General features: G+C 38.4%; 5 protein-coding genes across 13 annotated transcripts in view; 3 read left to right on the plus strand and 2 right to left on the minus strand.

Moving 5' to 3' along the window:
* The first annotated feature begins 1,591 nt into the window (after window positions 1–1,591).
* LOC104803741 lies at window positions 1,592–11,398 on the plus strand. The gene is made up of 22 exons (XM_010527772.1): window positions 1,592–2,743; window positions 3,282–3,397; window positions 3,757–3,965; window positions 4,367–4,486; window positions 4,576–4,704; window positions 4,803–4,928; window positions 5,274–5,329; window positions 5,447–5,546; window positions 5,623–5,740; window positions 5,839–6,048; window positions 6,387–6,708; window positions 6,930–7,023; window positions 7,335–7,443; window positions 7,615–7,886; window positions 8,197–8,324; window positions 8,501–8,735; window positions 9,022–9,210; window positions 9,308–9,597; window positions 9,838–10,042; window positions 10,131–10,373; window positions 10,636–10,727; window positions 10,814–11,398. The coding sequence occupies exons 1-22, from the start codon at window positions 1,896–1,898 to the stop codon at window positions 10,959–10,961; spliced, it is 4,359 nt and encodes a 1,452-aa protein (XP_010526074.1). The 5' UTR covers window positions 1,592–1,895; the 3' UTR covers window positions 10,962–11,398.
* Window positions 11,399–11,606: 208 nt separating this feature from the next.
* Window positions 11,607–13,480, minus strand: LOC104803742 (glutamyl-tRNA(Gln) amidotransferase subunit C, chloroplastic/mitochondrial). The gene is made up of 6 exons (XM_010527773.2): window positions 13,201–13,480; window positions 13,051–13,091; window positions 12,800–12,855; window positions 12,268–12,319; window positions 12,070–12,161; window positions 11,607–11,899 (listed from the first exon to the last, which is right to left on the minus strand). Exons 1-5 carry the CDS (start codon window positions 13,429–13,431, stop codon window positions 12,086–12,088), a joined length of 456 nt encoding a protein of 151 aa, XP_010526075.1. The 5' UTR covers window positions 13,432–13,480; the 3' UTR covers window positions 11,607–11,899; window positions 12,070–12,085.
* Window positions 13,481–13,646: 166 nt separating this feature from the next.
* On the plus strand, window positions 13,647–17,238 carry LOC104803743 (uncharacterized protein DDB_G0283697). Of its 4 annotated transcripts, none has more exons than XM_010527775.2 (7): window positions 13,647–13,804; window positions 15,307–15,741; window positions 16,042–16,155; window positions 16,245–16,352; window positions 16,457–16,517; window positions 16,758–16,882; window positions 16,977–17,238. In XM_010527775.2, exons 2-7 carry the CDS (start codon window positions 15,379–15,381, stop codon window positions 17,040–17,042), a joined length of 837 nt encoding a protein of 278 aa, XP_010526077.1. In that variant the 5' UTR covers window positions 13,647–13,804; window positions 15,307–15,378; the 3' UTR covers window positions 17,043–17,238. The 4 variants fall into 4 exon arrangements, with proteins under 4 accessions (XP_010526077.1, XP_010526079.1, XP_010526076.1 ...); XM_010527774.2 differs by lacking the exon at window positions 13,647–13,804 and adding an exon at window positions 14,154–14,305; XM_010527776.2 differs by lacking the exon at window positions 13,647–13,804 and adding an exon at window positions 14,321–14,536.
* A 35-nt stretch (window positions 17,239–17,273) lies between these two features.
* On the minus strand, window positions 17,274–21,476 carry LOC104803746 (ATP-dependent 6-phosphofructokinase 6). The gene is made up of 13 exons (XM_010527785.2): window positions 21,236–21,476; window positions 20,454–20,500; window positions 20,314–20,353; window positions 20,128–20,190; window positions 19,896–20,033; window positions 19,385–19,543; window positions 19,237–19,290; window positions 18,762–18,830; window positions 18,549–18,678; window positions 18,194–18,450; window positions 17,974–18,022; window positions 17,741–17,895; window positions 17,274–17,631 (listed from the first exon to the last, which is right to left on the minus strand). The coding sequence occupies exons 1-13, from the start codon at window positions 21,344–21,346 to the stop codon at window positions 17,524–17,526; spliced, it is 1,380 nt and encodes a 459-aa protein (XP_010526087.1). The 5' UTR covers window positions 21,347–21,476; the 3' UTR covers window positions 17,274–17,523.
* A 2,163-nt stretch (window positions 21,477–23,639) lies between these two features.
* Window positions 23,640–27,583, plus strand: part of LOC104803745 (nuclear poly(A) polymerase 4) — a 5,769-nt gene continuing 1,825 nt past the window's right edge. For 5 of the 6 annotated variants that reach the window (XM_010527778.2, XM_010527780.2, XM_010527779.2 and 2 more), the window contains exons 1-10: window positions 23,640–24,186; window positions 24,276–24,353; window positions 24,784–24,891; window positions 25,162–25,224; window positions 25,292–25,453; window positions 25,761–25,874; window positions 25,961–26,023; window positions 26,108–26,437; window positions 26,576–26,740; window positions 26,861–27,576. In XM_010527778.2, coding sequence (XP_010526080.1) covers window positions 24,043–24,186; window positions 24,276–24,353; window positions 24,784–24,891; window positions 25,162–25,224; window positions 25,292–25,453; window positions 25,761–25,874; window positions 25,961–26,023; window positions 26,108–26,437; window positions 26,576–26,740; window positions 26,861–27,576 — 1,943 coding nt within the window. In that variant the 5' untranslated portion in view covers window positions 23,640–24,042. Of the gene's footprint in view, window positions 24,187–24,275; window positions 24,354–24,783; window positions 24,892–25,161; window positions 25,225–25,291; window positions 25,454–25,760; window positions 25,875–25,960; window positions 26,024–26,107; window positions 26,438–26,575; window positions 26,741–26,860; window positions 27,577–27,583 lie in introns of those variants that run through there. The other variant, XM_010527784.2, reaches the window with a different exon arrangement.

Below are 27,583 nucleotides of genomic sequence, written 5' to 3' on the forward strand. Positions count from 1 at the left end.
TATATATATATATATATATATATATATATATATATATATATATATATATACACGAAAATCATCCTAATTATATATTCTTTCTTTATTTGTGATTAGTTAGATTTCAGACGTATATCTAAAACTAGACGCTTACGTAGTTTCCTTTCTGGTGAGGAAAAAAGATTCCATCGTTCATGGGTCGTTCCTATGTTATGAAAATAATATAACTATATAGGGACATTTTTTTATATTTTTACCAGAAAAATATACAACTTTTTTTTTTAAAAAAATCGTTATTTACAAATCCAAACAAGTCTGTATCTCAAATGGAATATCTCAAAAAATCATTAAATTTAAATAATATTAATTAACAGCTCAACCATTTTTAAATCTAAATCAAATATAAAATTTTCATTAAAATATCTAAAAAACTATAAAATTTTCAATTTATTTATTTTAAATTCAATTTAGATATATTAAAAACAAAAATAATAATGACTTGTTGTAAACATATTTTTAGAAAATCAGGACTCAAACGGTGATTTTTTTTTTAAGTTTTAAAATATTGGGAATTATTTGGATTTGTAGATAGTTAATTAATAGATAATATTATTATAAATATATTTGTAACTAATACGTTTAGATTATCAACTATATATTTATTAGTTATCATTTAAAATCTCAATTACATGTATATATAGGAAGCTTTTTTGGATTTGATATCATAAATGAATTTTTAATTGAAGGGTATTTTGGGGTTTTCTGAATTAAAATATAATACGTTATTTCGATTTCTATTTTATAAATAAAACATTTGATCATATTTTCTCTACCATATTATATCATATAAAATATCATTTAGACTTTCGTAACTTGGTCTTCGGTTTCATGAGATTTCTAAATGGCGAATGACGTCGACGTTTTGATAGCTATGGCTGCAAAATGGAGTAAATATTTTCTTGATTTGCTGTCCAATGTCGTCTTCCGACAAGGGACTAGTTGAGTTGTCGTCTTTATAATATTTGCCCGAGTTTCTTACACTTTTCTGCAATAAATTACGATAAAAAAAACCCATAAAATCATTTGTCTTTTATTTTATTTTTTTATACATTTTATTATATTAATTGAGCAATGCCATGTATTAGAATCCCACAACCACAAAAATCGACGCAACCTCATCCACAAAGCCAATTACCCCTTTCTCGAAATACAATCTTGATGTTGATAGATCGTTTAATGAATAAGTAATCGCATCTTTCCACTTTTTTCCAAAAAATTAAAGAAATTATTATTTTTAAATATTTATCAAACTTGAATTTCCATATCAGTCCCTTTCAACTCACTGATCTACAATCCAATATATACGTGTGAGTATGCACATTTTTTTAAAGATATAATGAATATATTTTTTTTGGTCTCCGAGGTAAGGCTCCCGGTTAAACCGAAATTCAAACAAGAATAAATCCCGGTTTATGTTGGTTTGGTATGAGCCTCCACGTGTCATGATATCATTGGCTGAATCAGAAAGAAGTCCTTTTGAGAAAGGTCACGTGAAAGCTCTAAGCTTTCTAAAAATTTCGCCACCATTACCATTTACCAAACGGAGCGCGCCTCTCTTCGACTATTCTTCCTTCAACCCCCTCTCTCTATTTCTCTCTTTATCGAAGGCAAAGAAAATTCTCTCTCTCTCTCTCTCTCTCTCTCTCTCTCTCTCTAGACGCAGAGAGCCTTGTTGAGAACAATCTGTCTGCGCGCTTGATTCGCGCGGAAATCCCCACAAAATTCTCTATCTTCTATCTGGGTTTTTCTTCGATTCCTGATTCGAGTTTCGTAGTGGGTGGTAACGGTATTTTTTAGTTAACCCTTTGTTCCTGAATCCAATGGCTTCCATTTCAAAACCATAGTTTTCATTTCAGATGAATTTGAATTCCCCTTCAATGGCGCGGTTGTTCTTTTTCCGTTTTTCCTTCCTCATTCTCATCGCTTTGTCTCGATTTCTGGGTTTATCCCTTTCATTGGATGAGAGTGCAATTCGATTGAGGCTTTTCGACGGGGACTACAATTCTCCGGTGCCGTCTCCATCTCCGGCGCCGCAGCCGGAGCCGGATGACGGGTCGTCGTCGTCGGTGTCCTGCGTCGATGATCTCGGCGGCGTCGGCTCGTTGGACTCCACGTGTCAGCTAGTCGCCGATTTGAACCTCGAGCGTGACCTCCTCATCTCCGGCGAGGGCAATCTTCATGTCTTGCCGGGCGTGAGATTGCAGTGCCCAATCTCAGGCTGTTCGATAATCGTCAACATCTCGGGGAATTTTTCGCTGGGGCAAAACTCTTCGGTGGTCGCCGGGACATTCATTCTCGCGTCGGAAAACGCCGCCTTCGGGCACGGCTCCGCCGTCGACACAACTGGGTTGGCCGGGGATCCGCCGCCCGAGACGAGCGGGACGCCTGAGGGCGTGGAAGGTTCGGGAGGCGGACACGGCGGGAGAGGCGCGTGCTGCTTGTCGGACGGGACGAAGCTTCCTGAGGATGTCTGGGGAGGTGAGGTGTACGCTTGGTCGTCTCTGGAGACGCCGAGGAGCTACGGAAGCCGAGGTGGGTCGACGAGCAACGAGGTCGACTATGGCGGAGGCGGAGGTGGGACGGTGGAGATGGAGATTCCAGGGAATCTCGACATAAACGGCTCTGTTTTGGCCGATGGGGCCGATGGAGGAGTCAAAGGTGGTGGTGGGTCCGGTGGAAGCATCTACATCAAAGCTCACAAAATGTAAGCATTCCTGATATTTTTTTAATCGATTTTCTTTGTCCTTTTTTGTCTCTTGTTCTTATATTTATGTCTTTAAGGTAAGTGGTAGAGTTTGTCTTTATGGATTTTCTTTTGTTTCGAGTTCAGCAAAGGCCAGATTTAATTGTTATCTGGTTTTACAATTGATGGTAAGGAGAAGATATAAGGAAGTGGAGTGTCAAATCTGTTGGGAGTCTGGCCCCATGAATCCTTCATTATTGCGTTTTGGTGGTTGAATTATCTGAAGCCACAGTCAATTTGCTTCACATGTTAAAGTTGTAGGTTTGGAGTATGAGAAAGGGTGACGACAAAGCAGAGAATATAGTTTAGTTTCAATTTTTAGCTAATCTTCTCTTCATTGTCGGCTAATTATACTAAATGGGGCTTTGTGATTATTGGATTTCTGGCTTATTAATATATGTGAGCATGCCTTGGTTGACTTGTTTAAAATCTGAAAACACGGTTTAGTTTGCGCTGGAACAAGCTTGAAGACCGGCATTCTGTTTTGTGTCATGTGCAGGATGGGAATTGGTCGTATAAGCGCATCCGGAGGTAATGGTTATGCTGGTGGAGGTGGTGGACGGGTGTCAGTTGATATATACAGCCGGCATTCTGACCCGAAAGTCTTTGTGCATGGTTAGATCTTCTATTGTTCCTTCTCTGCGAGATGTTGCATAAACTGAAATGCTCTTGTTCTTATCCCTTGTCTTTTTCACGATATTTAGAACGATCCTTTTTCATGAAGTTATTAATTAACAAGTTATTTGATGGTTCATTACTTTGTTTTGTGAGTTGTGATATTTCTATCTATCAACATGATAAGCAAATTGCAATTTAATCAGTTTTAGTTCCTGATTTGTGTTTTTTTAGCAGAAAATTATGTTGATTATCACTGTTTTACTGTTTGTTTGTGAAAATTGTGTTCTCCAGCTATTTTATTTGGACATTTTTCCTGTTTCATCGAACTTATTGCTAAGTTTTAACTTCTATTACAGGGGGTAGTAGTTTCGGCTGTCCAGACAATGCTGGAGCTGCTGGGACTATATATGATGTTGTTTCAGAGAGCCTTACTATTGACAATAACAATATGACAACATATACAGACACTCTTCTTCTGGAGTTCCCTTATCATCATATTTTCACTAACGTATATATCCAAAATCATGCCAAAGTTGCTGTTCCTTTGCGTTGGAGCCGTGTCCAGGTTCGTGAGTTGTAGGTTTTTTTATACTACAAAACTAAACTGTCTATTTCTGGCAAATCTATTTGCTTGCTATGATAAATTTTTCAATGATTAAACCCGAGCTATGTTTCATTCTGTGATTGTGTTCCCTCTCCTTCTTATGTTTTTCCTTAACATAGTGGCTATTTTTGCGATAATGGTCTCTGTGCGGCGCACTCTAATCTCTTTCTTCTCTGGCTTTCAAATTTTAAATTTGTCTTGGTTCTAGTTACTTTCTATACCAATTATTTCAGTATTTTCTTCTTCTAGTTGCCAGAAAATCTAAAATGATAGTCCTACTGATCTCCATGTACAAAAGCTTCCAAGACTAGGTTTCTTTTATTGTTTCATCTTAGGAGACTGTACATTTTCATAATTTACAGGTTCAAGGATTGATTAGCTTGTCAAATGGAGGGGTTTTAAGCTTTGGGCTTCCTCGTTATGCTTCTTCAGAATTTGAATTATTTGCTGAGGAACTCTTGATGAGCAATTCTGATATCAAGGTGCCCATATATTTCTGCTAGACATTGAATTACGCCAGTATTTGTCTTTTCCCTTTCACATGTTTATTAATATTTACGCTATAAATCAGGTATACGGGGCGTTACGCATGACTGTCAAGATGTTCTTGATGTGGAAATCGAAAATGGTTATAGAAGGAGTTGGAGCAACGATATTAGGAACTTCAATGCTTGAAATTAGTAATTTGTTAGTACTCAAGGTACTCTATTCACTTTCCCTCGTTGTCATGGTTCTCCACTGTTCTTTTGTACAATTGGAAATCTGATTTAGAATCCTGTATTTCCTTATTTTGTTTAGGAGTCATCTGTTATACATTCCAACGGAAACCTTGGAGTACATGGACAAGGTCTATTGAATCTGACAGGCCTAGGAGACACTATCGAAGCACAACGTCTAATTTTATCTCTGTTTTACAACATACACGTAAGAAACTGTTTTATGCTATGACATATGATTATGTCTTAGATTGTTTGTTCTCTTCTAGGGAATCAAGACATCAGGGTTTGTAGAATGATGTTTCAAAAAGCTAACGATGTTTCTGTTAATCCATTTCATCTTATATTGGATCAATGTATAATTGGCTCGTGATTGGGGCCTTTCCCAGGAACCAGCCTTGCTGATACATGAATTGTTAGAATTTGATTGCTTGATGACTACAAGGAAAGAAGATTAAAAAGTCTTGAATTTTAGGGTAATAGTATAATAGGTTCTGGCAACATGGCTATTACAGGTTATTGCTGACTAACAAATAATTTTATGATCGTGAAGGTTGGAGCCGGAGCTGTCTTACGTGGTCCTTTGCAGAACGCATCAAGTGGTGTCGTGTAAGTTTTGAAGGTTTGAGTGATCCTATTACAAAAAATATTTTTGTTCGTTTTATATTGTCTGTTCTTTGGACCGAACCCATTGAAATTTATTTATTTATTAATATATTTTTAAAGTACCCCGAGGCTTTACTGTCAACACGAAGATTGCCCTGTTGAGCTAATCCATCCACCGGAAGATTGCAATGTCAACTCTTCCCTATCGTTCACTCTCCAGGTGCGCTTATTTTTAGTAAAAGGTAATGAAACTGGTAAATTTTTTTGTTCTAATCTCTAACTTCTTTCTGTTGCAGATATGCCGAGTTGAGGATATCACTGTTGAAGGTCTCATCAAAGGATCTGTTATCCATTTCCACCTGGCAAGAACATTAGTTGTTCAGTCTTCTGGATCAATAAGTGCAAACTGGATGGGTAAACACACACACACATATACATTTGAACGTGTTATTACTTAACTTACCATTTAATTTTGTGTGAAAAGTTGTAATATTAGCACATGATTTATATAGGGTGCAAAGGTGGAGTTGGGAGAGGTAGGTTTCTGAGCAGTGGAATTGGTAGTGGTGGGGGACATGGTGGTAAAGGTGGACGAGGATGTTACAATCATAATTGTATCGACGGTGGTGATTCTTATGGGAATGCTGATTTGCCATGTGAACTTGGCAGTGGAAGTGGGAACGAAGATTCGGCTGATTCAGTTGCTGGTGGCGGAATCATAGGTGAGTCTTTGTTGGCACATTTGATGGATTTCATTCGTGTCCCTTAAATTTCAGATAGCATCCGTTACAACACTTTGCGCAATATGATAACATCTTTGACCCTTTCTCATCACAGAAACAAGCAGTTCAGTCTGTAAAACAAATAATAATGCTTAATTCTTCATTCCAACAAATGGAAAAAGCCCTTTTTCCGTCGTGTTTTAGTAGCTTGCTTGAGATTGCTTTAACAGCTTATGATACATAGAAAAGGAAAACGTCTAAGCATGTACATAATGTCTCTCTAGTGAAGACACATACATATATATTTATATTTATATTTGTTGTACCGACCTGTGTAGTGATTGGTTCTCTTGAGCACCCATTGTCAAGCTTGTTACTTGAGGGATCGATTACAGTTGATGGTGGAAGCCCGAGGAAGATGCTCAGACTTGTAAACAATTCAAGTATAGCACCTGGTGGTGGTTCCGGTGGAACTGTACTTTTGTTCTTGCGTACACTTGATATAGGGAAGTCTGCTACTCTCTCTAGCATTGGAGGAAATGGTAGTCTCAATGGGGGTGGAGGAGGAAGTGGTGGAAGGATTCATTTCCACTGGTCAGACATTCCTACTGGAGATGACTATCATCCTATTGCCAAAGTAAAGGGAAGAATTTATGTAAGGTTTGTTTTACAAAGTTCTTATTTTTTCTCGTTATATGCATTTAAGTTTACAAAGTTTGTAGACATGGATATTGTTGATAGATTGAAAAATTTTATCAGGTGATGAGAATACTCTGTAATCATTTGTGTTTTAAACGATCAATTATGTTACTGAAGGTTTCTTGTTTACTTCTCTGATCATGCCTCTCTGTCCTGCTGTGATTTTCTACAATTGATTACAGGGGAGGAGAGAGTATCAGTGAAGGTGGTGCTGGAGAAATGGGAACTGTGACCGGTAAAGCTTGTCCAAGAGGACTCTATGGCTTATTTTGCGAGGTAGAGTGTTTTTGGGTACAAGTTTTTGTTTTTAATTCTGGTTTCTAGTTTTCTGAATTCAGAATTTCCTTATACAAGATTTGACTCTGGACATTAGGCTGTCTTAAGAACTGGAATCACACTAGAATCACAGTGACATATACGAAATTCCTGTTAACCAAATAACAGAAGGTTAAACTTCTTGGTTGTTCTCTTAAGCTACAGTTTCGGTGAAATGGTTTTTGCTTAGCTACTAACATAGCTTGGGGTTTACATCATCCGGGCATCTCGCAAGCTTTAACCTTTTTTTTTTATTGTTTCGAATTCTATAGGCATGTCCTACTGGAACTTTTAAGAATGTTACTGGATCTGATAGAGCCCTTTGTCATCGTTGTCCACCTAGCGATCTTCCTCATCGTGCTGTATATGTCACTGTTCGAGGTACTGTATTTGAAGCATAATCTAATCAGATCATGACTCACTAATTCTGACCAAAATGTAAGACTATGGAATGAAAGACCACATCGTCTCCTGAAGATTCTCGATTTTGTATTCAATGTGTAGTTTTATGCTAATGTGCTGTCATTGTGTATTTCCGTTGTTTCTTGACAGGTGGTATTGCTGAAACACCTTGTCCATATCGATGCATTTCTGATAGATACCACATGCCGAACTGTTATACTACCTTGGAAGAGTTGATACACACATTTGGTGGACCTTGGTTGTTTGGCGTTCTGCTGATTGTTGTCCTCCTCCTTCTAGCACTTGTTTTTAGTGTTGCTCGGATGAAATTCGTTAGCGTTGATGAATCACCTGGGAATGCCCCAGCCCATCATGGCTCTCAAATTGATCATTCCCTTCCTTTCCTTGAATCATTAAACGAGGTAAATTTACTGTTTTTTCTTTTATTCGAATGCCTTTTATTCTCTTCACGCTCATTTTCCATCTCTCCTGACTTTATTTGTAGAAATTAATCCATAGAAAACAACCCGCCTTGAGTATCAATGGAGAACTATCAGGATAAATTGAGATATGCAGATATATGCTATGTCAGGTTTCTTGATTTATTGTACTACATCATGTTATGCAGATATATGCTATGTCAGGTTACAAATACCAAACATGTCTTAGTCAGCAGAGTCTTGGACTTTTTTTTTTTTAATGTAACATTTTAGAGTCTGTTTACATTTTCAGGTGATGGAAACAACTAGAGTGGAGGAATCACAGAGTCACATGCATAGGATATTCCTTTTAGGTCCTAATACTTTCAGTGAACCTTGGCATCTTTCCCACACACCCCCAGAAGAAATAAAAGAGATTGTGTAAGTTATTACTCTGGTTTTTGCATTTGGTAGCAAGTTAGTTCTAGTTTTGATTTCTATATTTGGCATTAACATGATCAAGCCTATCTGGCCAAAAAGAGAAAAAAAAAAACATGTTCAAGTCTGCAAGTTTGTAATATAGGGTTGTTATGTTCTTCTGATTTTATGTTCACCAGATATGAAGCTGCATACAATGAATTCGTTGACGAGATCAATACTATAGCTGCATATCAATGGTGGGAGGGTGCAGTTTACATTATGCTCTCAGTTCTTGTATATCCTCTTGCATGGTCATGGCAGCAATCTCGTCGGAGGCTGAAATTTGAGAGATTGCGTGACTTTGTTCGGTCAGAATATGACCATTCTTGTTTACGTTCATGTCGTTCAAGGGCTCTATACGAGGGGCTTAAGGTATAAATGCATCCTTTGAGGTATTCTGCCTCAGTTTGTTTTCTTCTTCTTTTTGATATGCATAGCTGCATAGTTACTTGACACATAAGGAAACCTACATACATGTTATGCAACTACATGTTGATGCATGCCATGCTAAGAATTCAAAATGGTTGTGGTGAATTTACTGTTCTTTGTTCAAATATATTTACATCAAGGTGGTATGGTATTTCACTTTCTTTCTGGTTGGAAGAAAACTACAAAACAGGGGAACATAACAATCGATGAATTTTGGTTTAAAATGCAGGTTGCTGCTACGCCGGATTTAATGTTAGCATATCTTGATTTCTTCCTTGGCGGTGATGAAAAGAGAACAGATCTTCCTCCTCCGATTAATCAGAGATTTCCCATGCCACTAATATTCGGAGGCGATGGAAGTTACATGGCCACTTTCTCACTCCAAAGCGACAATATCTTAACAAGTCTCATGAGCCAGGTGAGTTAATACGTTTCATAATTAGTCATATACGATCTTTTCATAAACTTTTAGCATCAGTGGCTTCAGTATTGCTCCTCGTCTTTTTTTTTTATAGTTGATCCCTCCGACCACTTGGTACCGGTTTGTTGCCGGTCTGAATGCTCAGTTGCGTCTTGTCCACCAAGGGAGACTGAAGTTAACGTTTCGTTCTGTCCTGAGATGGCTTGAAACTCATGGAAATCCTGCTTTGAAAATACATGGTGTTCGTGTTGATCTTGCTAGATTTCAGACACCATCATCATCAGCTTCTTGTCAATATGGACTCATGGTCCAAACCGTGGCAGTTGATGAAGAGATATCAACCAGAAGTGTTGATGAACCGCCACAAACTGAGCATCATCCATGGTAAGAATTTCTGCTTCAGCATGAAATGCCACCCTCTTCTGCTTGCGAGTATTTGTATGTGCTGTATCATTTTGTGGGCTTGTTCACTGTGAATTCTCAATGCCTGTTTTTGCTACCAAATTTTTTGGCGGGTAATATAGCAAGTATAGGGTTTAAGGTGTGAGCTTTTTCGATATAACCAATAAGAAATCGACCAAGGAGATATATGAAATTTGACTTTGGTTGAGTTCGGATACGTAGGGGAACAGAAACTGCAAATTCCTATGATGGTTCTGGACAAACTTTGGTTTGGAATCAAGCCCTAAGAAGCGCAATCAATCGGGCGAAGCAACGGGAGTGCGGAGAAATCATAAACATTAGCGGCTTACAGCTGCTCAAAGAGAAAACAGACGTCTTTTCCGTCCTCTCCTTCTTAATCCATAACACAAAACCCGTTGGCCACCAGGTTTAACTTGTTTGTGATTTCGTGTTTTCTGAGCCCTTGGATTGTATCTATGGTTTCGAGATTTTCATGATTTCATATTGGTTGACAGGATCTGGTTGGCTTGGTTATCTCACTGCTACTCCTAGGAGATTTTAGCGTAATGTTGTTGACGCTGCTCCAACTCTACTCGATATCTTTGCTCGATGTCTTTCTCGATTTGTTGATTTTACCTCTCAGCATTCTTTTCCCATTTCCTGCTGGAATCAGCGCTCTGTTTAGCCACGGGCCAAGGCGCTCAGCTGCGCGTTCTCGTGTTTATGCATTGTGGAATCTCACCTCTCTATCGAATGTTGTAAGTACTTCTTACCCACAAAACTTTTCCATCAAAATCGTTTTCGTACAGCCAAAAGGCCACTGGCATTTTTTCACCTTCCAGAAAAGCTTTTGCCTTTCAGTTTCCAGAGAAGCAATACTAAAAGTTCTTTGCATTCTCTGATTTAGGGATCGCTTTTTCCCATCTTTTGCTATCTGAAATATCACCGAGAAGTTCACGTGCCCTTCTCGTCTTCCATAATACTAAATTTTTTCGTACTGTTTGATCCGTTTACTTGCAGGTTGTTGCATTCATTTGCGGATATCTTCACTATCATGGCCAATCATCAGCTGGGAAAAAGATTCCTTATCTTCAGCCATGGAACATTAGCATGTATGAAGAGAATCTCGAATCAACCACAATCAAATTCGACTTGCATGAAAACTAACTAAATACCCCGTCTTCTTGGATCATTTCAGGGACGAAAACGAGTGGTGGATCTTTCCAGTTGCATTGTTCCTCTGCAAAATCCTGCAATCGCAACTCATAAACTGGCACGTGGGCAATCTCGAGATCCAAGATTACTCATTGTACAGCGATGACTTCGAGCTTTTCTGGCAGTCATGACATTCTCTACAGCTACAAGCATATAATATATATACACACACTAAACAACAGTTGAGCTAATGGTTGTTTCTGGTTTGGACAAGCTGATGAATTTCAGGGGACATGCTAACAACACATAGAAGTAGATGAAGAATAAGCCTGAAAGATTGACAAACAGCAAAAGGGTACGTTTATTTTCTCGTGTCCAACGGAATCTAAATCCGTTCATCCTAGTTCTTGGTTTCTCAGAAATCCTCTTTTTTTGATGGATTCCTATATGTAAATAGGAGCTAGGATTTGCAACGGATTTTCCTTTTCACTAACAGTTTCTTGTTCGTATATTGTTATATTGATTAATGGTGTGGATGATTTTGTGTAATACGGTTCCTTTAAGACGTGTTTGGATCACGCAGAATTGTGTTGGTCATTGTTGGATGGCTTATCTGTTATTCCCTCAATCCTCTCTCTCCATGTGTTTGTGAGTTCTTGACCTGGGAGTTTCAAATGATTGACAACAACGTATTTTTATTACACAAACTGATTTAGTGTTTGTTATACCATAAATTCCAGTGTTGAATTATCACTTGGGTTGTGTTTGTGATTCTATAAAAAGCTACGGGAGAAACAGTAGTTGGTTCTCTGAGCCTCTGAGCTAAAGCCCCAATGTGTGTGTTAACTTTGTGTCTCTTGAAGTTGAAAACAACTATTTATGCCTAAAAGCATAAACCCTTGTCTGGATTTCATACAAGTTAACAGAGAAATCATCTCCAGTTCTTTTGTTTATGCTTTTGAAACAAAGTACTGGTGAATACAAATCTGAGATGACTTTGCTTCAAGTTGCCAAAGTTCTGTAACAATGACTTGAAGTGATGACACAAATTTGCAGATATAGATTTGCTTTGAACATCCAGAAGAGAATATGCTTTGAGGGTTCATGATGTTCGTTGAATCCGAGCACACTGCAAATACACACACACAAAAAAAAAAAAAAACTCTCATTGATGCATTCTGTTCTTCAAATCTCGAATCAAAGGGTGAAAAGAAAACTTTGATCCGAGCGTTGGCAAACGACCTGATGCATATACGTTTTAGATGATTGCATAAAAGAAAAAAGGAAAGAGGAATGTACCTATACATGAAAAAAATTACTCCTTGTTTATTACTTTGGGAACTTTTAGATATGGTTCCTCAAAGCTTGGAATGGAAGTTATAATCTTGTCCCTGTTTGAGAAACAAAACCTCGATCCTTAGAACATGATTGTTCTCAATGTATCACCTAAAACTGAATCAATTGGCATGGGAGGAGCAAACTGTAAGGAGATCAAACCTATTCTGAAATGTTTCAGGCACATCCTCACGCAAATTTCCACTTTCCATCTCTGCGATTCCGTGAAATCAGTAAGCATATGGAAATCAAAGTCATTTATCCACCGCCTATGCATCAAAAGGATCACTACCACAATTTCAACAGTACAGATGCTCCATCTATACTAAAGACTACATCCTCCCCCCAAAATCTGATCGAAGAGAAATTGCTTGTTAAATTGCATTGAGAACCATCCAAGAAACAAATATCTAGAAATCCATCTATGAACTTCACCAATACAGATCCACCAGTCTATAGATAATACCACTAGGAAGGAAAGACCAAATGATTTGATCCCCCAAATGCAGAAGGAACAAACAACACCGAGAATAGATCATCGCTGTTATCTCCAGACTATGGGAGATTCCAACCAATTAAGGAGGAAATTTGACCACATTTTTAACAGTGACAAAGTTTGCTTAATGATATTTTGCTGATATACCAAGCAAGCAAGCTAAAGAAGCAACGCCAAATTAGTAAATATGAGTCGGACCTGCTCTAATTGCTGGTTCAACACTGTTTACATCAACTGCTTGAAGCTGACCAAACCTACATTGCAATCAGTAAATGGGAATTTTAAATTCTTTGGCAACAGATGCCATGAACTCTGAAACATAAAGGGCTATGGAGTCTTAGAACCAAATATCCACAATGCATCAAACTACAACATTATCCAAAATAATGTAATCTCACAATCCTATAATAAGAACTAAAAACCCATGAAAACAAAAGAGAAATCCGTACCAGTCTACAACTTGCCGAATCTTGGGAGCAAACTCTTCGATCTGAGGAAACCAAAGAAATCAACCCAGAGAGCACAATTCTACACGAGGAATCAAAACCCACTAAAATCCAAAACGATACGAGGATAAGAAGTAGAAAAGTGAAGATTACCTCTGCTTCGGTGAGAGAAATTCGAGCAGTCTCCGCCAAACGAGACACGTCCGGCGGCTGAAGAGCGGAAGAACTCGCAGCAATTTGGTGGGTTTTTCTACATTGTCTGTGGAAATGGAGTGCTGAAGAAGAAGGAAAATAACTGAAATTTCGGGTTTTGATCCCGCCCTCGAAGACGAAGCACTGCTTCGGCGCAGCAGATAAGATGACAAACAAAGCTCGGGTTCCCATGGCGGAAAAATTATGAAACTTTCCTTTGGGTAGTGTGGGTTAGAACTTAGAAGAACACGGTGGCTTACATAATGTAAATTATATTGATGCCCTAAACCAGCATCTAATTTACGGTTTGTGGTGGTAAGAACAAACCGGATCTAACCGAATTGGACCGGTTCGGTTTATATGACTTCCCTCGATTGGTTTATTAGTTTAATGGCTTGGAGGACGCGTCAAAATCCCAAGTCCACAAACAAAAGAAAACACAAAATTTTCCATCCTTAAAAAAAAAAGATACCTGGTTTTGGTCGGTATAGAATCTATAGATTCTCTTCCCTTGAGCTCTGACCGTGAATTTATGATCGTGGGTATTGGTAACTGCACATTTGAGGTAAGCTGTTCGTCCTTGCTTTCTATTCTCGGCGATTTTGCAGTAAAACTTTGTCTGGTTTTGATGTTTTCGTGCTGATTGAATGATATTTTCTACTAAATTTCCCTTCTTTTTTCTGGGGTTTGTTCAAATTTCTTTTCGAATCGAAGGGTTGAGCGAAAGTTTTCATTTTTCGGATGATTATTGGCTGAATGTTTTGCTTATTTCGTTTCCTGCGGAGCAATAGCGCGTGTAAGAATCTTACCTTTTGACGATCCTCTTGCATAGAAGTAGGTTTCTTTTTGCGATTGACTTGTTTTAGGGAAAGCGATTGGTTTATTAGTTTAATGGCTTGGAGGACGCGTCAAAATCCCAAGTCCACAAACAAAAGAAAACACAAAATTTTCCATCCTTAAAAAAAAAAGATACCTGGTTTTGGTCGGTATAGAATCTATAGATTCTCTTCCCTTGAGCTCTGACCGTGAATTTATGATCGTGGGTATTGGTAACTGCACATTTGAGGTAAGCTGTTCGTCCTTGCTTTCTATTCTCGGCGATTTTGCAGTAAAACTTTGTCTGGTTTTGATGTTTTCGTGCTGATTGAATGATATTTTCTACTAAATTTCCCTTCTTTTTTCTGGGGTTTGTTCAAATTTCTTTTCGAATCGAAGGGTTGAGCGAAAGTTTTCATTTTTCGGATGATTATTGGCTGAATGTTTTGCTTATTTCGTTTCCTGCGGAGCAATAGCGCGTGTAAGAATCTTACCTTTTGACGATCCTCTTGCATAGAAGTAGGTTTCTTTTTGCGATTGACTTGTTTTAGCGAAAGATGCCGCACCCATTTCTGTCATTGTTTCATCTGTTGAGTGGTCCGCTCTTCATGCCATGTAGGTCCTGATTCTAATGTTTGGTGTTGTGTAATTTCTGATTTTTTTGGGGGTAGATCAGTTATTTGACTGTTGTAAATTAGTCAACTTTTAGAGTCTGCAAGAAATTGGATTTGTTGATTCTCTCTCCCTGGTCGTCAAGTTAGTTTCTTGAGGCTTTTAGCTTAATAACACCATTAATTTCATGGCAATCAAGCTTCAGGTTTTGCAGAAATTTGTTATTTAGCTTTATTTTCCGTAAGTAGTCGGTTTAGCATCTGGTTTTGGGCTTTTATCCTTTGGTAATCAAGCTTTATGTTGGTTAAAAGTTTTTTTCCCTGTAATTCACTTTTGCAAAATGGTGGTTCTTCCTTTTCCCCCCTTTGTGTCAGTCTTTCTGGTTTGCTTGTTTGGTTCATTGGAACTTTCGAGTTCTGCAGTTGATCTTTCCTCTGAGACTTCAGATGTTCTGCCCATTTTTGTGGTTTTTGATATCATTTAGTGTAATATTGATTTTATTGATACAAAAATCGAACTTTTCCATGATAAAAAAACATTCATCCTGTGGATTTCTCTATGTAGTTCTATGTGAGCATGTACTCCTTTTACTTGGTTTTTATGACTTTCTCCGGTTGGTTTAACGACTTGGAGCGGCAGATTCCAACTGCAAATTGTGGAGGCGCGTTAAAACCCTTAGTCCACAAAATTGCCCCAAATTAAACGGAGGAAATGGCGAGTGGAGGAGGCGAGGACCGAGAGAGTTCAAGCTCGGGAGAGGGGTCTGAGGAGCTTAACAATGTCGAGCGGAAGGGGAACATATCGGAGTACGAGAAGCAGCGGTTGTCGAGGATCGCAGAGAACAAAGCAAGAATGGAAGCTCTGGGTCTCTCCAAAGCCGCGTCTGGTCTGATGTGTTTGTCTCCTGGTGGGAGGAAACACAGAGGAAAAGCAAAGTCTGGTGAGGAAGACGACGATTATAGGCCAGGTGAAGCTGATGACGACGACGACGATGAGGATGGTGAATACGAAGAGGACGATGACAAAGACGAGGAGTTTCTCGGGCATATTCGTTCTGGTTCTGGAAAACGAAAGGTGAGTGCCCGTATCTAAAGTTCAAACTTTTTGTCAACCTCTTGGAAGCTGAGAAATTGATTCAATTATGAATTAGGCATTGGACGATTTTGTTCCTGTTGTTGTTCTATAGTATTTTAACATGATATACAATGCATGATACAGTGGAAGTTATCTTTCTTCTGATAAAGCTTGTATATCTGCTATTCTGCATAACTGATTTTGGCGTCTTCAAATTCATGTGAGATTCAATATTACTGACTTCTGGTGCCATTTGGGTGTGCGGCATGATGGATTTTCTTACTTTGAATATTACATCAGGTGAAGAACAAAGGTGCGGGATCAAAGAAGAAGAAGAATGTTTCATCTAAAATGAATGTGGATAATGCAAGAGGTTACATTGAGGAGGACGATGATGAGGACAACTTAAGGAAGGTAGGATGAAATTGTTGAGACATTAGTGGTGTGGTTATTTGATTTCATATTGGTTCAGTAAACGTTCTTTTGGTCTTATTCCACTGCAGGCGATTGAGCTTTCTCTAAAGGATACTCTAGGAGGAGGTCCGTCCGTTGCTCCGAGCAAGAGGAACATCGGCGGTAAAGAATCAGGAAACGGAAAGAAGAAAAAACCGGTTTGTTTTATTTCCCAATCTTTCAATGTTGCATAGAACATCTTTAGTGATCTGTTTCAGTCGTTTTGCTGATTGCACTTCCCCTTTTGTTTTCTTGGTAGCAGTTTGTGAGCCGGTTGCAGATGACAGAGGATGAGCTGATCATATACTTCTACCAGTTCGACGGTAATATATCTGTAATTGGTTGGTCTTTTATGTTACTGAGAACTGCAGTTAGGTTCGTATTTGAGTTGAGCTCTATAACAGAGACTAGACATCAAATTGCATCATGTACCCCCTGTGTGTTTCGAATGAACAAAACTACTGCTAGAGCCAAGAAATTTCGAGGGTCATCCAAAATTTTTACTGGATCATAGTTTTGTTGATGCTATGGGATGGATGAATGATCTTCGTCTCTAAAACCAGAGGAGGGAAAGGGGTTTGTCACGGTGAGAGATTTGGCGAAAATGGCGATGGTGCATGATTTCACGTGGGCAAAAGAGGAGTTGCTAGACATGATCCACTGCTATGACGGTGACAACGATGGAAAGGTCGGTGTGCTTTCACAGCTTTTAAGCTTCATAAGACTTTGCATTTGAGCCTTTGTTTGTTCACTCGAGGGTTTTATTGTTTTTGGGTTTTCAGCTAAGCTTGGATGATTTCAAGAAGATTGTAAAGCGTTGTCGCATGTTAAAAGAATCAGATGGTTAATGGTGTGGTTATATCCTCGGAGGCTGTAAATCTTGGATGATACCTTGTCCAAAACCAACCAATTCCAAGAAGATCGGATGATACCTTGTCCAAATCCAAGTTCCAATCTTGGATGATACCCTGTAATCTGACATGATGTACAGATCTTGATTTTTTTTTTTAAATCAGTGCAACAAATTCAGAAACAACGCTTCCATGTAGCAAGCACACATTAAGACAAGAAGAGTAAAATAGATGTCTGCAAACCGGGTTTCCGTAGTAACATGCAATACACCATAGACAATCCTCTTTGTCTCGTGTTAATTTCTATCGGAAAAGAAACTTCAGTAGCCAATTTCATCATGTGTATGTAATAACAAACTCGGCTTCACCAAAAAAAACAAAAAAAAAAAAAAACAGGGGTAACGAGTCTATTTCTAACGATAGAGGTTTTAGCAGAGAACAAATGTTTCAAAAAATCTTACATGGCCTTTTTTCTTTCTCAGGTGGTGCTTTTAGGGTTCATGAAGCTGGGTTGGTTTGTGGATGAAAGCAACCGAGCCCACATTCTGTCTGTGATTACGACGTTGTTCTGCCTCTCCGTTATTCTCTGTCAAAACGCAAAAGACGAATATATATATAGAGGGTGGAGGGCGTTTTAACAGCGAAACATCTCGGTAAAACTAGTCACTAAGCATCGGGGTAAGACAGAGGCTTACATTGAGAGGAATGTACGTCTGTCTTCCATTTACAAGACCAACGGTGAAGCCAGTGTATCCAGCCATTGCACCATGGACGGCACTTTGGGCAAGTAGAGTACAGTATACATTGTCGGATGCGTTGGCTGGGACAGCTCGGATCATGTACGTTGGGTCTGAAACACGATTGAAGAGCTTTTCACTTATCGTTCTATATCTCGAATTCAAGAGTGAAGAATGCAGAGAAAACTAACCTATGTATTTGAGTGTAATGGCCATTTTGTTCAGCTTTGCAAAATGTTCCTACAACAAGCAACAAAGAGAAAGATGGCTTATGAGAAGATGCAAGGAATTCTGTCAGTATATATATTCATGATGATGACATTCATGATGGGAATGGATAAGCTTCATGTTCTGGAAACAAGATGGAAACTTAAACTTAGGATGACATCCATTCAACAGTTGAAGTCATACCTTGATTTTGTCAGACATCCATAAGCCCACGTCTTTAAGTAGCTTGTTGCCTGAAGCATCTTGCTGTTCCATGCTCTCCGCAACAAGTTCTTGCCCAGCTCCTTCAGCAATGACAATAACCATGTGCTCGTTTTCTCTTAGCCGTTTTTCAATGAACTCAAACAGTCCTCCCTTCCCTTCGAGGTAAAAAGGCGACTCGGGAATCAGACAGCAGTCCACATCTCGGCTGGCCAGAGTAGCATACATGGCAATGAACCCTGCATGACGAGGGCCATATTTCCAAGGTCTATTTCTTTAAGCTATATTCAACTATTCAAGTAATAACGACAATTATCATATCGGTACAAACTCTTACCACTGTAGCGACCCATTAGCTTGACCAGTCCAATACCATTTTCCACACTGGTAGCTTCGACATGCGCTGCATTAATAGCACGTTGAGCCTCCTCAACCGCAGTATCAAACCCAAAGGACTTGTCAATGACCTGAATCAGAGGCACAATCAAACTTAGGCGGTGAACTAGTCCAGAAGGGAGAGAAGGGGCTCGCAACTAAATCTAGGACTTACTGGGATGTCATTGTCAATGGTTTTTGGTATTCCAGCAATGACAACTTTGAGCCCACGGCGCCTAATTTCCTATATGATCAACACATAAGACATTGTTTTCCTCAAATTATAGCAACTTCCATACATAGATGATGTTAGGAAGGAGAATTAACAGGCATGCGAAACATTCCAAGCTTCACCAGTCCAAGAATATTATACAGTCTACAATTTTAAAAAAATTCCAGGATTCCTTTTGGTATCTTATAGATATCAGACATTAAGTGGAACAAGTTAGGATGGGATGTGCTCTTCAGTAAAACAATTTAGAGGATCATGAGTTCAGAATCTGCAATCGATTTGATGAGCTCTAACTACATTATTCTCTTCATAAAATATTCTGGCTAGGTAGCAGCCAGTAGTAGCCTACGATGCTAAGCAACGTTTTTATTCAAAAGAAACCAATCAAGATATTTCTCCACACGCTAAATAAACTTACCTCGTACATTGCAGCTACTCCCTTTTGAGTTCCATCACCTCCAATAATGTAAACCTAGATCCCGAGGCAAATAAAATAAAATGAATTTTATAAACACACCTATACCCCATTCCATAACAACAACAAGCATTTCCGTCTCTTAACAAACCTGATTAATCTCACGGTCTTGGATGTTGTCCACAATCTTTATCGTATCGTGACCCCCTCGAGAGGTTCCTAGAACAGTCCCACCACGTTTGTGGATATCACTCACAGACTTTGGGGTCAGTGTGACAGTGTTTTTGGAATAGAATCCTCGATACCCTCCCTGTAACACAGAAGACCAAATTAGCCATGAAGGGCATAGCATCTCCCATTCCTTAAAACTACACAACTTTTCAGTGCAAAGAAAAAAAGGGCGGAAATACTCCATTAGCTTCCTTTCTTAATTTTCATACATAACAGGTTTTATATTGATGTGAAACTGAAAGAACCACCTATCATTTAAAGCAAGATTCATTATATTTCAATTAATCAGCACACAACAACAAAATGGCGGAAATGGTGAATCAGTAAGCAGATGCAACTGGAACAAAGCTCAGTCCCATGTCTGTCAGTCTGAGAGGCACAATAAGATCAACTAAACCACATAAGTTTTAAGGTATTTATATTGAACTTACATCTACTCCAATGACCTCTGTGACACCATACATGAAATGAAGGCCACAGACAATCTCCCTGATGACAGTATTTAGCCCGGGGCACAGGCCACCACATGTGACAATACAAGCACGCACATCATCCGGCTTGAAATAAACCTAAGTTACAACAAATAATCACATATCAGCAGATTTTAAATCTTAGTGTAGAACCAAAGCAAAAGCAACGGTATAAATCAAGGAGATGTAATACCTTTTGCCGTGGCCCTGCACGTCTAAAATGGATTCCTCTCGGAGTATCCTTATGAACAACGACCTGCAAATGGCACATGCATACGACGCATCATCAATGACCGAACTTATCATTGATGCGGACTAGAAAAAATCCCAAAACAAGAAAGCAAAATTTTACGTCAACAAAGCAAGAAAGGGAGATCACCTTTTGTGGGACTGAATCATCGTCATGAACAAAATACTGCCTGAAAATCCCACAGATTACGGACCCATTAATCAATCTTCAAGTAAACCAACTCCAAGATGGCAAAATGAACCAACTTTATGAGTTCAATCTCCACTAACCTGACTACCGAGTAAGCAGGATTGGATCTCAATGGATTTGGATAGATCTGATAACCCCCAACAAAAGAAAAACAATAAAACAAATGAAAGATCAAGAAGAAACAAATCTACAAGCAACAAAAAGAATCCATTCCAAGAACCTCATCAGATATTGCAAACAACTCTCATTTTTACCAATTACAAACATTTCTTCGACCCAAATGGATTCCACCACAATGCAGGGCTACTCTAGGCGCATAGCTACTTCAACAAGTTCCACCCAGGAAAGCATTTCATAACCACCAAATCAAATCAAATCAAAGCTTCGAAATTTCTATAGACTCTATGCCGGCGATCAACAGATCTTATCAACCCACATGGCAATACGAATATTTAAGCAAATATATGTCCGCGCATATACAAATTTAACATCTTATACATATATGTATAGTGTATATCTGTGTATGTGTGCGTAAATCATCTCGTTCGGTAGCAAAATCATCGGATCTCATTGACAACCCCACTGTACACAGTCAGACACAAAATATATATACATCACTGTCAATATATATGCACAGAAAACACCGCACAACGCAGTTACACGTGTACGGACCGATTTGAAAACTATGAAGGTAAAGTCCATATAATGCCAATTATATACAGACAACAGACAGATCCAAATGGAAGTACAGTGCGATTGTAATACAACGCAACAAGATACATATGTGTACACCTAAACCCCTAACGCGACAAGATCGTGACGACACAGACAGCGAAAACAAAGGATGTCGGAGAAAAATTACCGGAAGATCAGAGATGTAATCGCTCAAATGAGGAACATCTTCGAGAACGTAACCAGCACTTCCTTCCACCAACTTCATCTGAGCATTGACGCCGTTCGAATTCGAACCCATGCCTCTTCTTCTTCTTCTTCTTCTTCTTCTTCTTCTCCGGTGGGTGTACGGACAAACCCCTGCGGAAACGGAGGGACTCTTTCTTCTTTCTCTGTGTTTACTTTTTTTTTTTAATATTTTGGTGAGGAATATATATACTGTGTGCCAGCAGGTGAGAGGGGGGTTTCAATATAATATGAAACGTGTGAAAGCGACGTCGTATTGACGTGGCAATGTGTTCCTTACGATTTTGCGGCGGTTTTAGGGACAATACCGGAAACCGGTTTTGAAAACCGGCAGAAGCAGCAGCTGGTTTTCTTCCATTGTCAGGTTTTGCATATATTCTTTTTGCTTTCAAGGATAGACATTAGATCATTTCGTACTATACTATATTTTAAAATAAAAATTAGAAATGCAAAAATTATGCTATTAAGGGTTTATCTCGGTTAAATAATGGTTTGGATGTCATAACGGTTCTGAATTCTCAAACTCGACATCAGATACTCCAATTTTTTTTATATCCAATATGGAACTAATAGATATTATTGTTGGTTTTAGAATTCAAATTTTACTTTTCTTTCTTTTTATTTGGATATCAGTTGTATTTAATTTAGAAACCAAATTATCTAATCATAGTCGTTAGATATAAAAAAAAATACGACCATGTATTTACAAAACCATCGAATCACGCCGTAGGCTTTAAAAATGTTACTTTATAGTAGTGGGTAAATTAAACCATATAACTTTGATAAATATAATATTTTTTTTAGCAGAGATTAATTACATTTTAAAAATGGTATATGTGACAGATAATGCGGATTCATATTTCCTGTATGATTTTATTCCTATTTCTAAAAATCATGTGCATGATTCTATCACTCAAATTCCATCCACTGTTCTTCCTTTTTTCTAACCCTCAACCTTCTGCAGTGGGAAAGAAGCTGATACGTTATAAGTAAGTTTGTACAAGCAAACACAACGCAAATGGATTGGTGGAGAGGTATAAGGCGAGATTAATAGTTAAATGGTACACACAAATTGAGAGAATTGATTATGTAAAAACCATTAGTCTAGTAGCTAAGCTGACTACCGTAAGAGTTTTCATTGCGTCAGCTAATACAGATAATTGGATTCTAGATCAAATGGATGTGTCAAATGCATTTTCTGATGGTGATTTGGATGAAGAAATATATATGACACTTCTACCACGGTTTGTTTAATTTTAGGTGGAGAATTTGGCATTAAACTCAATGTATAAGTTGCAAAAATCTCTCTATGATTTGAAATAAACGTCTCGACAATGAAATTTCTCTATGATTTGCTAACGACAACGAAAAATTTCATTGCAAAATATTGCAAATTCGTTGCTAAAACGTTAGAAAAAATATTTCGTTGCAAAATGTTGTAAAGTTTGTAATGAAATGAATTTCGTTGCTAATTTTGTTGTAAAATATTTTTTTTATATGCTTTTTATAGGCTTATATCCTATAATTAGAATAACGTGAAAAAATGAATATAACATTACCTCTAAATAAAATAAAAAAGTGTTTACGTATTTGAGATCTAATATAGAAATGATTATTTTAGTTTTTTATATCTTTTTTTTTCAAAATTTAAGCGATATCAATTTAATTATTTAGTTTCAAACGAATTTACATAATTGATTAGATGGTTTAATAATTCCAAATATTTATAACATTTATATGATTTGAACTCTTTTAAATTATATTTAGAAAATTAATATTAAATTAATACAGTAAAATAACAAAGAAATGTACAAATAATTGTAGAAAATAACTTACTTAGCTAAAAAAAATATAAGTAGAAATTTTTGTGATAAAATGTAGACCGAAAAATGTAATTACATAAGGGTCAATTGCCCAATTACTGATGGTACTTTTCTATCACATTCATATTCAGGTACGGAATTTAAATTTTGGAAATTTGTATTAAATATTAGATTTGAATTTTAAACTGATTTTTGTATATAAATTTATATTATACAACTTCTAGGTTAGATGTTTCACATCATTCTTTATGTATAGTATCATAAATGAAAAAATTAGAAAAACCAAATTCTTTTATAATAGTTGAATTTGGTTTTGTGTTTTTTGTTTTTATTTTTTTTTTTTGAGAAATTCGTTAAATTCAAATAGACAACCCGGAAAAATATCTCACGATATATAGGTGGACGTCGCGGGGCGGTCCACTTTCAATCCAAAGCCCAATTTAATTACATTATTTTAAAAAATCCAATAATCTTAACTAATAATAATTTAATCCAATAAATAAATGTAAATCCATAACCTAATCGTAACCTCTTTCCCAAACGCAACCTTACGTCTCTCTCTCTCGCTGCGTGTCGCCTTCCATCTCGATCTCTCTCCGAGCCAGTCAATCGATTTTAACCTGTTTGAGATTCTCCTTCGTCTTTGACTTTCATTGAATTTGCAGCCGCTTCCTCCTTCCTTCGATTCAGGGTTTTCGATTTCGTCTTCGATTTTTTCTCCCCTTCTTTACATTTTATAGCCTCTGCTTTTTGTTTTCGTTACCCTCAATTCCATCAGCAATTTCCCGTTATGCCTCGCTTTCTTCTGTTGGATCCAGAAATCACCATGATCCGAGCATTTGATTCGAGTTTGGTTGAATTCGCGTGTTGAGAAATACGTGTAGCTTGAATCGTCTAGGGTTTTCTGCTGTTTACGGGTGTTATCGCCATGGTGGGTACTCAGCGCTTGGACGATGGTCCTTCGCCGCTGCCGGAGCCGCAGAAATCGCAGAAGATCTATGGAATCACGAAGCCGCTCTCACTCGCTGGGCCCTCGCCGGCGGATGTAAAGCGAAACGCGGAATTGGAGAAGGTACTGTGGATTTTATCGCCTGATTAATGGAATTTTTGAAGTGTATGTTTTGGCTGATTCTGTGCGTTTAATTATTTTGTTGTGTGAAGTTCTTGGTTGACGTGGGGCTCTACGAGAGCAAGGAGGAAACCCAGCGGAGAGAAGAAGTTCTAGGTCGCATTGATCAGGTGACAAAGCACGTTTGGCTGATTGCCTTTATCATTGCTACAAAAAGTTTGTCCCTTTGATGATTAGATGGACTGACAAGTATATGGGAGCAATGTGTTGTATGGTCTGCTTTGTGTTGCTTGCAGGGTTAGCTTGTTTCCTGGTTTTATATGAAATAGAATTAGCAAAATCTGGCATAGTCTAGCTTGGTTTTCGAATCCATCTCCCACTCCCCTGCTTAGTATGAACTATGAAATAACTATGCCATGTGGTCAAGTGTAGCTTAATCTTGCAAAGCCACTGCTATTGAACATATTTCCTTTTGGTGTCCTGTTGCTGTTGTCTGGTGCTGCTAAAAGCTGTTGTAACATGTCTTATTCTGGATCCAGGTGTTGGCAGTACTAATCTTTCGTCTTGGGCTTAGTCCTTTTAACAATGTTTTGGCTGTAGATTGTAAAATGCTGGGTGAAGCAACTGACCCGCCAAAGGGGCTACACAGATCAGATGGTGGAGGATGCTAATGCAGTCATTGTCACATTTGGTTCTTACCGCCTTGGAGTAAGTATTCATGTTAGGTTGCAGCTCAGATGTGCATCTACATTATCTCTTTGGCTGAAAGGGTTGCATATTAGTTGTGTCATAGGTGAGACTTATTGACTCCGGAGTCCGGATTCTGTAAAAAGTTGTCACTTTATTCATGTGAATGCATTAATGTTAGGAAACTACACTTATGATTTTGCTTGTTCATTGAGTCTTAGGCAAGAAGTACTGTATCTGTCTGTTTTCATGCCGTTCTGGGCAAAACAAATTCCATTTCTTGACTTGCAGGTACATGGACCTTGGGCTGATATTGATACGCTGTGTGTTGGGCCATCTTATGTTAACCGAGAGGTGACTTTCTCTAATTGATGCAAAGGGCTGGTATTAGGTTTGAGTTGCTAACAAAATTATTTTCCAGGAAGATTTCTTCATTATCTTGCATGATATATTGGCTGAAATGGAAGAAGTGACTGAACTTCATCCTGTGCCTGACGCTCATGTCCCGGTCATGAAATTTAAGTTTCAAGGAATATCTATTGATCTGCTTTATGCCAGCATATCACTTTTAGTTGTGCCACAGGTAATTTTATTTTGTTGATCAATTTAAGTCAGTATTTTCGGTTTCTGCTGGAACGCAATGGATTGTACATGATAAAATGATGTTTACCCTTCGTAGATTTCCTGGTATTTATGTTACTTTTGCTTATTGATGGTCACCGGTATTGTCTTGCTTTTCCTCTATGAACCGTGACGCATTAAACAAAGTTGTGTTTAGAAATTGGACAATCAATGGAATAAATGAGTATATGAGCCGCATGAGTCATGAGAGGTTCTAATTGATTGCTGAGTTAGATGCTTGTGTTTTTCTGGATTTAATTTATCAACAGGATCTGGATATCTCCAACTCATCCATACTGTATGATGTGGATGAGCAAACAGTTCGTAGTCTTAATGGTTGTAGGGTTGCTGAACAAATTCTTAAGCTGGTTCCAAATGTTGAGGTAAGCTCATTGAATGCCATTTATTTTTGTTAATGAAGTTGATGAATTGTTCCGCAACCCCCTCTTGACATCATGTACAACTGTAGCACTTCCGGACAGCATTAAGATGCCTGAAGTACTGGGCTAGGAGGCGTGGCATCTATTCAAATGTAAGATCATGCCTTTATGAAATTCCTTTTTGTTGAACATACTTCCATTCTCAAAGTTTTATCACCCTTTTTATTTTGGTATAGGTTACTGGATTCCTGGGTGGCGTAAACTGGGGACTTTTGGTTGCACGAGTGTGCCAGCTATATCCAAATGCAATTCCAAGTATGCTGGTATCTCGATTTTTCAGAGTATACACTCAATGGCGGTGGCCAAACCCTGTCATGCTTTGTGCAATAGAAGAGGATGAGCTTGGGTTTCCTGTTTGGGATCCTCGTAAAAATCCCCGTGATCGGTATCATCATATGCCAATTATAACTCCAGCATACCCATGCATGAATTCCAGTTACAATGTCTCTCAAAGCACTCTTCGCGTCATGACAGAGCAGTTTCAGTTTGGTAACAAGATCTGTCAGGTGAGAGGGCATGACATCTGTTAGTCATTGCAATTATTGACCTCACAAAGCTTCCTTTGTATCATAATGATGGGGAACCTTCTGTTCGAACCATTTATTCAAGAGCCTTGTCTTTCTAATTATAGTTTTTTAATGCAGGAGATTGAGCTAAATAAAAGCAAATGGAGTTCCTTGTTTGAGCAATATATGTTTTTCGAGGCATATAAAAACTACCTTCAGGTTGATGTAGTGGCAGCAGATGCAGATGATTTGTTGGCTTGGAAAGGTTGGGTGGAGTCGCGATTCAGACAGCTGACATTAAAGGTAAATGGGCTGTTATGTTCATTAAATATCACAGCTGTGAACCTGCTATACTTTTCCATCTTACTGTTGGCCGAAAAAGTATGATATTTTGATGGTTTGTTACTATATCCAATCATGCAGATCGAACGAGACACAAATGGGATGTTGATGTGCCATCCTCATCCAAATGAGTATGTGGACACATCCAGGAGGTTTCCGCACTGCGCCTTTTTCATGGGTTTGCAGAGGGCAGAGGGAGTGAGCGGGCAAGAATGTCAACAGTTTGATATACGTGCTACGGTTGATGAGTTCAAGCAAGATATAAACATGTATATGTTCTGGAAACATGGGATGGACGTGTATGTTTCTCATGTTCGTAGAAAGCAGCTTCCTGCTTTTCTTTTCCCAAATGGATATAAAAGGCCTCGGCCATCCAGACACCAGAATCAGCAGTGTGGAAGACCTTGTGAGGATGGCTCTGGTTCCCAGTCTGTCTCAGCAGAGCGAAATGCTAAGAGGAAGAATGATAATGATATGGTGGATGTGATGCTGGAGAAACCTGGGAAACGCGTGTCTCTTAGCCCACAGAGTCTAGATTATGTTTCTCCTGACAATAGTGTTAGTACCATTGGTGGGACCTCTCCTATTGGCTCTGTTGAAGGTCATAAAGCTGAGTGCTCAGTAGCTGGTGATGTTATTTGCAACCTTACAAGGCAACCTAGTGAGGAAGTTGAGGCTGGAAATTTTAGCAATGAAGACACAGGGCTGAAAACATTTTCTCAAAGCAAGCATAGCCCTGGGATTGAGCCAACTGTGGAATTAAATAGTATTGCATCAGTTCAGGGCTGCATTGAGCCTGCTGAA

The sequence above is a fragment of the Tarenaya hassleriana genome, unplaced genomic scaffold, assembly GCF_000463585.1.
Source record: "Tarenaya hassleriana unplaced genomic scaffold, ASM46358v1 Cleome9, whole genome shotgun sequence".
Taxonomy (NCBI): domain Eukaryota; kingdom Viridiplantae; phylum Streptophyta; class Magnoliopsida; order Brassicales; family Cleomaceae; genus Tarenaya; species Tarenaya hassleriana.